Source organism: Acanthaster planci, linkage group LG14 (assembly GCF_054643075.1).
Source record: "Acanthaster planci isolate LZ-2023a linkage group LG14, COTS_SCS, whole genome shotgun sequence".
NCBI classification, from domain to species: Eukaryota; Metazoa; Echinodermata; class Asteroidea; order Valvatida; family Acanthasteridae; genus Acanthaster; species Acanthaster planci.
Genome location: NC_141790.1, coordinates 10,371,590 through 10,380,672, shown reverse-complemented (window position 1 = coordinate 10,380,672; position 9,083 = coordinate 10,371,590). Strand labels below are relative to the sequence as shown.

Sequence of the window (9,083 nt, the reverse complement as noted above, 5' to 3'; positions counted from 1 at the left end):
TTCTTGCAATTTAAATGACATCCATAATATGTAGGGAGGCACAGCTCTAAGTTTAGGCGTCAGTATTTTCATTCTTTACCAGTTTTTTTCAACTGTCCTCCGTGATGGTAAAAATTATGGCGCGTGTCCACACGTCAACCGCCACGGTTCACATACAAGGTCCAAGGCATATACAGGCGTCACCCATGGCCACGTGTGCTTTATTGCCAATTGTTTCTACCTAAAGGAGCTTCTAGTTTACGGAAGCGGCGTTTAAGAGGGCAACTTGCAGGAAAAATTGGTCGAGTTACTATCTCGCCGCGGCGAGTTTAATAGCTGTAACTAGCTCAACTCGCTGCACATTAAGACTCAGTCTAGATACCAGACCCAGTGATTCTGACTACTCTTCTAATTAATCTAGGGTTCTATTTTCCAATACTCAACGTCGTCTCCGTCTCAGGCTTCGTTCCCAAAACCAATCCCCGATTGTGGGCCTGAAGCGTTTAAATTACATTAGATTGCTGTAATTTTTGGCTTCTTTGCATCTTATTTGATGTTCTGTGGCACTATAAGACTGATTACTGCACTTACAGCTTCAAAGTCAGCTAGTAAAAAAACAGATGAAGCCTGAGACGGAGCCTAAGTTGAGTATTGGAAAACAGCCCTTGCTGTATCACCCAATTTCAACGTGATCAACACTCGGATTTCCGGGAATGGTCTAACTATTCCGAACTTATCCTGTCCATATTAAATTCAGTTTAACGTCAACACTTTCTTTAATGCTCCTCAGAATTGTAAAAAATGTCACAAAGATTAAAATGAATAAAACTGGTAGCCAAATGAGTAAAAGGAGAAGAAAAAGACGATTCGGATGGTATCGGTAATATTCGGACATTTCCGGTCACGTCTGTACCAAGAATTTTGTGAAATGTCAGTGGTATACCGGTCAGAGTACGCCATCCACTACAAAGTAGAATTAGGGTCAAAAATTGTTTTTGGTAAATTGAATGCATTTTAGTTTTAAATCTAATGTGTTTTAAGCGAATGTCACTTTAGTATATATTTTTCAACAACCGAACAAAATCTCCAGGATCTCATTTCCTTTTTTAGATTCCAAATTGAGTGTATTAAAATTAACCGCACCCATGAATATCCCCCTTTTAACGAGAAATGTGTATTCCATAAAACGTAGCAGAACACTATTCTTGGTGGGGGCCAGTTGTTAGACCATCAGGTATCAGCCATCAACAGGCAGACACATTTAGCTTCATACCCTTGTGAAACCAGCAAAAAGTAGGGGGCCCCCTTCCCCCGCCAGTGCCCATGACTGAACCTTTTTTTCACTCACCTTGCACTATTAAAGCTGACCTGAACAAGTATTCTTTCCTAAGCTTCAAACGCTCCAACACATCCGTTTCCAACGCCCAAAGTACATGCAGCTACTGCATGGAAGGTCGTCGTCGACGCAGCCTCGGGAGTAAAACACCTCCCAGACAAGAACAAACTCCTTGCACAATCCTCTTGGTGTTTCCAAGGAAACAGTTTATTAGCCTTCTCTCAACAGTTACAAAGTCTACTTTTATAATTAGTCCCTAGACAAAATGAGCCGACCAAGGGCAAAAATGCTTACCTTTCAAGGAAAACTGACTCGAAAACAATTTCAAAACACACCATTATTCTCTAAAGTAAAACTACGTATTAGCCAACTACATGTACATGTATATAGGTAAAACTGCATGGCATGCAAAGACCGAACTTACCGATTTGCAACTGAAACTTGGCGGTTGTTTTTCTACTGATGCGTGCCTTGCACAGTCAAGATCCGTGCCTAAACGAGCATCACTTATATACACGTACACATATAAAGTCCAGTCATGTAAAAATAATTTGACATTAGCTAAATTATTTACCTTACTGTATGGAGAGAACCTTGTTATAAAGGGGCCTGACAGACAGAAAGAATAAACAAAATCAAGAGACTTCGGGCTTTAAGAATTCTCTCCCTGTAACAGTTGTGTGTGTGTGTGTTTGATATGTTACAAGTGCTCTTATGTCGAGAAGCAACTGTATCTGCCAGAAATGCAGACTTCATGACAAGTCGCTAGATAATCGTATATATTGTGACCGTGAACTTCAGTTGCAATCCATGGGTGCGACTCTAGTAACATATAACTGGCCTGGCATTTCGACTTATCTTAACGACTCCATAAATACAATCTCGCACCATTATTCAGAAATGCGTGCGGCACAATACATACGCAATGTACACGTTTATCTGCGGGAAGATAAATGGCGCAGTGCTGCGCTAAGGAAAAGATTCTTCCACTATTGAAATGGGGATTTCTTCTCAATACGTTGGGCAAAAATTGGAGATCTGGCGACGTTTTCACGATAAGTGTCGCTAGGTAACTTGCGAATCAAAATACATCTACATGTAATACGAATCACTGTGAAATACTTAAAGCCATATCTGTCCTATAATTAATTCTGTAGGCCTAGTGTTACGAAAGTTACAGTGTAAAGCAATTACATGTACCCAGCAAAGAGAACCATGGACAAGACAGAAGCTCGCTCTATTAGGTAGGTACTCATAAAAATCGATTACAAAGAGTCAATCAAAAATAAAAGCACCGAGACAGGTGGTTTGTTCAACTTCCAGAAATGCCCCCTAGAAACCATGCACAAGAAACGTATACTTGTACCACTGTGGGTGGTTTACTCCACTGCTTGGTGTACATTCCCACGAGACATTTGTGGAGTTGAAGTCACCAGCCAGCTTGTGAACTGAGAGAATTAAAAAATGCACATTAAGCTGCCGCACACCGCTGACAAGAGTGAGCTCTAATAACCAAGGTTGAAGGGCCTGACGTTTAGATACTGGCAGAATATTTGATTTCTTGAAAGTCAAAATCTGCGAGGGTCAAAACATGGGGACCTCATTAACCCTAACACTCCTCAATCCTTCACCTGTTGGAGGATTCAGGAGTGTTAGGGTTAACGCTTGAAAACTCAACTGGTGCAACAATGTTCACCTCCACTCTACTCAACTTGAGGACAACAGTTGCAAGGCATGTCCTGCCTGGGGCAGGCTAGGAACAACGAGGTACAGAATTTGTGAACAATATAAACACAAGATTTAGAACATGGCCCACGACATTCCAAATGTCTCACCAACTCAATTTACAATCAACCGTTTTATTTCGGTGACATGTGTCACTTCATGAAGTATGCCATACCCAACACCTACTGTCTAATAACTCAAGTATTCATAACTACCATGGCTTACCTGTTCCCACTGGGTACTCCAGCAATGTGCAATGGCGCTTTTTTTGGGTTGAAAAGATGAAGTGGAACGAACGGTCAAAAGGTACCGGATACACGCTTGGGGTGCATATACAAGTGCAGGGAACAAACGCAATTTATGCTGATTTCTGGATGCACAACATGATTTCTTGCCAGTGCATATGAATGTGACGCCACTTACCATGCGTGCATGCTGGGAGAACTGCGAAGTACATGTACGGGCTTAGAAACTTGACGCGTTTTGTTTGTTTTTTTTTTAGTTTTTTTTTTTTGTCAAAGGAGATTTTCGAAAGAGGTATTTACGAATTTGGATGCAAGTGTGTTGGTCATATCTTCACTTGAATAAGTGATGTCTACAATGATCTTCTCAGTTATCAAGCAGCACAGTAAAGATAAGATCATCACAATCGTAGTCCCACGTTACTTAAAAGAAACTACTGACCGTACACTTCTTATTTTAAAAGAGTCAAAGAGAAACTATTCTTGAGAGTGCAAAGTTTTTGTCATCAACAGCCACCACACCTGGAGAAGGGAAACAAAACATAATGTCGTTACTTTAAAGAAATCCTACAGCCCACCAAAGCAGTTACAACATTTTCTTAAAAAACCGGCAGTGCAGCGGGAAGATCAGTCGTAGTAAGCAGTTGCTTCATGACCGTTCAGAACGGCTGCACAAACCACTGACAGCAGCAAGCAACCGTGCAAGACAAAGCCACCACCACTGCTCCTGTCAACACAGGACAAGCTCAGGCGCAAACTTTAGTTTGACCAGTAGTCGGTTGATTTTTAACAATGTGCACATGCAATTCGGTTACACTCAAAACAACCCCAGTGGGCCTGTTGTGTAAAATCTAATTATTACTCACAGTTCGCCGTTGGCTGCAATTCTCGCAGCATACATGGCCTTGTATTCTCGCATGATTATTTTCATGTGAATGGTTCCTGCCCTAATGATACATGGAATTGGCTATCGATAACCAGCGGTGTGACCAAGCCCCACGGCCTAGTCCCAAACGGTCGACTAGATAGTCCAAACCATCCTTCGTCCAGGAGGTGTTAGTGGAACTATAATTAACTACAGCCATCGCTCCAACTTGCCCATACACCTTGTCCAGCAGCTTGCAACAAAGCCGCAGCACCAGCAGTGGACTAAGTAGCTGCAGCATCCATCTGCACGGCAACACACTCAGCCACGCCAAGTGCAACCGCAACTTCGGCTGCAACTACCTCGGCAAGAAGCAGCCACTGTTACTGGAGCTGAAACTATGGTTCCACATACTCCCATCACTCCTTTAGCTTTTCAAGAGGCCGATCAAGTGACAATGGCAACAAAAGCTGGAGCGGCACGGATGGCAGCTGGATCAGTAACGGCAGTGCCTCATCGACATTTTGCCTCAGCATCAACCATGACTACTACTGGAGCTGTGGCCAACTATTTGACTTGGGCACTAGTCATCCTTAATTGAAACCAAAAGGCTAGATTATCAAGGGCGAAGCTACAACTTGGTCGAGTTAAGGGTACATTGTATGTACGAGACGCATAACTGTTCACACCAAGAGACTTGAAAGAGTTTATTTTCACAGCGGGAGAAAGACTGAAGAAAAACCCTCGAGTCACTTCGAGAGAACCAACAGACGTCTCAACCCCCATACGGCCTGGGTTGGGAATCAAACCCAGGTCATGGTGGTGTCAGGCAAGTACTTTACACAGGAGCCACCATCGTCCCCCACCCACAAGAGCAGAGGTAGCAGCTAGCCATAGCAATTACAGTGTGCTGGAACTTCTGTAATCTGCGACGGGTGCTCCAGTTTCAGTGTTTAGAGAGTCATGGCCCTTCAGAGACAATGTACAATGCCCTCGGGGCCCCCGTGCCATCAAATTAAACCCCTCAAAAATAGTAAGTGAATGATTAGGTTCAATGTGGAAATATGCATGCGTAGTTAACAGATGATATTTGCCTACGTGCCACTTCCTGTGGGAATGCTCCAAGTTATTAATGAGAGTAAAAAGAAGTCAACATATGATGGATTTCCAAACGATTTTGTTCTAAAACTTTACTTTCATTTTTCCTGAACACCCCCAACCATTTGAAAGTTGTCCAATAGAATCCCCTTCAATGAACTTGGCGCGCACGTGGCGCGTTGAGTGCGCGCAGACTCCTGACCGGTCAGACCCGATTACACCGTCTCGTTTCGACCAATACCTGTCCCAGGAATTGGTGAATGCCTGTTTACTTACTCCATACAGAAAAATTAAAAATGAAGGGAACTGATACCTATAGATTTCTGAACACTCAACGTATTAGATAATCCCCTCACTGCCTCCAAGCTCCAATCCTTGCATGCTCTTGACAAAAGAAAGTGATGAGTGATTGATCAATCTTCACAAGGCTATTTTGAGGAGACATGCATGCAACTTTAAGCATTTTGAGAGGGTATAATCAAAGTGACCACTTTTGTGATCAGGACGGACAAAGCGAGGTCCACTGAATCGTCTTGGACACCAAAGCATGCACCGCACTACCATCAGCTGCACAGGTTTCCGTGCAAAACTGAATGACAATGCCAGGTCATTGTCCAGTGTTTGACAAAGTGGGGTTGTTTAGGGAGTGGGCTAGGTGGATTCATTCAACGCATTAACCGCTGCTGATTTTGAGAAACCTTTACGGAAGCTGTGGCAAACTGTGGTCCTCTTTTAACTTTCACTGCCTGGCATTTCTACTCTGTAACACCGCACCACTTGAGAAGTCCCTCTGACTCTACCACATGACCTGACCACATCAGAAGTTGGAATACAGTGCGGTCCCGAGACAGCTCCAAGCCGGTGGATGTGTGCGATTGTGAAGTATGCAAGTGCGTATACATTTTAACACCAGCGAACCAACTGAAGAGTGTTTTTTACAGTGGTGCAAACCCACCCCCCCCCAGGATTTAGTGCAGCTGAGTAGATCGGACTTATGTCTCAAGCCCTTAAGAGCCTGTTCAGCTACTCTCAAAAGCTTTGTCCGATTCTGAGAGGACCATAAGCACATGTGGGGCCAGATCACACCCCCTAGCCAATGACCTCCAAAGGCGCATTCGTTATTGCTAGCCACAGCCTACTGAACAGGCTTCACTCAGATGGCAAAGACCAGCTATGTCCCGCATCCCGACCGACTGCACAGAAAACATTTTTACCGCTCTTTGGCTTTCGTTGAGCCCCATCGGCTTTTAATAACCGTAGTTGTAGCCTCTTCCTCCGTAGCCGTAGCCATCTCTCCGCCCACGTCCGCGTCCACCGCCTCCGCTGCCTTGAGGCCTGGCGATGTTTACTTTGATGTTTCTTCCACCAAGTTCCTGTAAGGGTGTTAGTTAAAATAAATCAAAGGAAGACGTGCAAAGGCTTGACCCCCCCTCCTCGCCTCTCTCCACCCTAGCGTACATTACAGACGGTCACTCTGTGAGTGGACTAGTCAGACTTGCAACGGCATCAACAGTTGTAATTGGTCAAAATATGACCTTCAAGGTGAACAGGGATAACAATAACCATAAAAAGGGCCTTCCGCAGCAACACCGCAAAACATGTGCCCTGCATAAAACACGTATTCTTTCAGAGACATGCACTTACTGAGCCATCCAAGGCCTCAACAGCTCTCTGAGCATCGCTCGCCCTTTCAAACGTCACAAAGCCAAAGCCGCGACTGTAGCCGGTGTTTCTGTCCTTGACGATGACATCTGGGGAGCAATGAGTGGTTATTAAGCATTCTGATAATGATTTCACAGAAAATTTATCGGTCATGCATAACTACAGGAAGACTATGTTTTGTATAAATGTTTATCTGCGCAATTGCTGAATCATCTCACCGATCGGTCAATCTTACTGCATGGTTTTTGCTGACCGTTCGATCACCCAATGGCTTTTCTTTATTTGCAGTTGTGAAAGACTCTCGAAAAAGGGAAGTTAAGTTGGAGATTAACAACAGGATTGACCAAACAAGCAGCGCGACGCCATGATTGTGCAGATCAGCTAATTGCAAACAACAAACACAACGGGTCAACTGCACTGAGTCAAGTGGTCCGAATGAATGTGCTAAGACGCTTGAAGGCCAATGTCCAGTGAGAGAAATTAAAAGAATGTGGCCTCCACGCCTTGCATGAAACTACATCCACATTAAACTGTACAACACCCAACAAGTGTGCAATACCGGATGTTGTTCACAAACAGAATCAATTAACTTCACAGCTTCTGCACACTGCATGAAATGCTCACGATCGCTAATCGGCCCGTATTCGCAGAAAGTCTCCTTGAGTTCGTCCTCATGCGTCTGAAATGACAAGTTGCCCACGTACACCTTCGAGTTGTCTTGATCTCCATACGACATTGTGTATTCTGTAGAGGAAAGAATGAAGGAAACACCAGTTATCAAGTGGACCTGCTGTACAGGTGACATGAATGAAAGCCTCACTCTGCAAAACTCTTCCAAACTAACGAAGCAGCAGATATTTGAATGTTAGTCCAGTGATGATTTACTTCTGTGTTATTGCCGCCACTGGTGGCGGAAGCGAGGGGCCGGTCATAGTTCTAACTTCTACTTCGAGATTCCAGAACTATAACATGTATAATCACACAAGTGCAACACAGAATAATGTAGTGTGTCTTTGTCCCATATACCACACGACATGACGAGGCCAAAGCCCTTGAGTATGAGCATAACAAATTTGTCTTCAAGCAAACGTGACACGCAGTAAAGATGTTATAGAGGCCTAAGCTCCTATGTGCATAAACAAGTCACCTTTAAGTTAAAAGTAATTTTGAAGTTGTGCATTTTGCTTTTTTAGCGTAAAAATAGCACAACACGTTGAGTTAGACATGTTAGAACAGCGCATTACGTGGGGTTTGAAGTACACCGTTCAATACAGTTATATATTACACTATTCGTTGCCATGGATGGACCAATCAGAATTGAGAATTCAAGTTTGCCTGAGGATAACAAACATGTTATGCAAGTAGTAGGCCTACATGTATGTACGCGCTATGCCTGCGTGGCCTACATCATGTTCGGAAAATTACATCATGCAGCCCATTGTAGGGTTGTCCAACATGTCCAAGGCAAAGCCAAAAGTCTTTCTTCTTTCCTCGGGCCTTGTACACTGTTGTACCTTAAATTTAAAGTAGGCCTAACTCAAAATGTTGATTTAAAAAATGTTCACATATACACGTGCCTGACTGGTTATTTTGTGAATTGAGCAATACTACAGGCCCACGTGCATCGAAGCGTGTGGCGCACCACAACGCCAACTAAGTAATTTGCCTAGGCCAGTTTACATCATTTTTTTCCACTCAAAAATGGCCAAACATTCCCCCAGAAAACTATGCAATGTGCAGGCCTAATGGACAAAGTGAAACCAAACGTACCTCTGATAGTGTGGAATATTAGGCCTAAGGTTATAGCTACTTAGCATGCCTTATGGGCAAACTGACGGCAATTTCAAGTGAAGGTTTTCAACCAAACTGAACAAGCACGGACAATTGCACGTTGGAGAGCGCGAAATATGCCTAGTGGTTCGTGTTTAGGTGTTACGCTAGATAGTGTCTGTCCATCGAACTGCCCAATGTTGGACGATAATTTTGCAAAAAAGAAAAAAGAAGAAGAAAAAAAAAGGAATTAGCCTCTCAGCCCAAATAAAAAGATCCAGTAAAAGTAACTCTTAAGTTTTACCCTTTTAAAGCTGAAACTGCATGTGTTGTCCACAATTTTAAGAGTACTACTTCACTTGTGACACCAATGGCGCAGTAGTCCGTGCACGCATGCACGTGACAA

General features: G+C 43.5%; 1 protein-coding gene across 2 annotated transcripts; it reads right to left on the bottom strand.

The window, feature by feature from the left end:
* Positions 1 to 1,500: 1,500 nt before the first annotated feature.
* LOC110980949 (uncharacterized) lies at positions 1,501 to 9,004 on the bottom strand. 2 transcript variants are annotated; one of them, XM_087145754.1, is made up of 5 exons: positions 8,982 to 9,004; positions 7,532 to 7,651; positions 6,890 to 6,996; positions 6,460 to 6,618; positions 1,501 to 3,804 (listed from the first exon to the last, which is right to left on the bottom strand). In XM_087145754.1, the coding sequence occupies exons 2-4, from the start codon at positions 7,641 to 7,643 to the stop codon at positions 6,493 to 6,495; spliced, it is 345 nt and encodes a 114-aa protein (XP_087001880.1). In that variant the 5' UTR covers positions 7,644 to 7,651; positions 8,982 to 9,004; the 3' UTR covers positions 1,501 to 3,804; positions 6,460 to 6,492. The 2 variants fall into 2 exon arrangements, with proteins under 2 accessions (XP_087001880.1, XP_022093726.1); XM_022238034.2 differs by lacking the exon at positions 8,982 to 9,004 and adding an exon at positions 8,678 to 8,837.
* Between the last annotated feature and the right edge of the window lie 79 nt (positions 9,005 to 9,083).

Bases quoted from the DNA above. Each gene is read 5' to 3' on its own strand.
- LOC110980949 (XM_087145754.1), bottom strand. From the start codon at position 7,643: ATGTCGTATGGAGATCAAGACAACTCGAAGGTGTACGTGGGCAACTTG. The intron at 6,997-7,531 runs GTGAGCATTTCA...ATTGCTCCCCAG, and splicing joins ATACGGGCCGATTAGCGATC to ATGTCATCGTCAAGGACAGA. The intron at 6,619-6,889 runs GTAAGTGCATGT...ACACCCTTACAG, and splicing joins TTGAGGCCTTGGATGGCTCA to GAACTTGGTGGAAGAAACAT.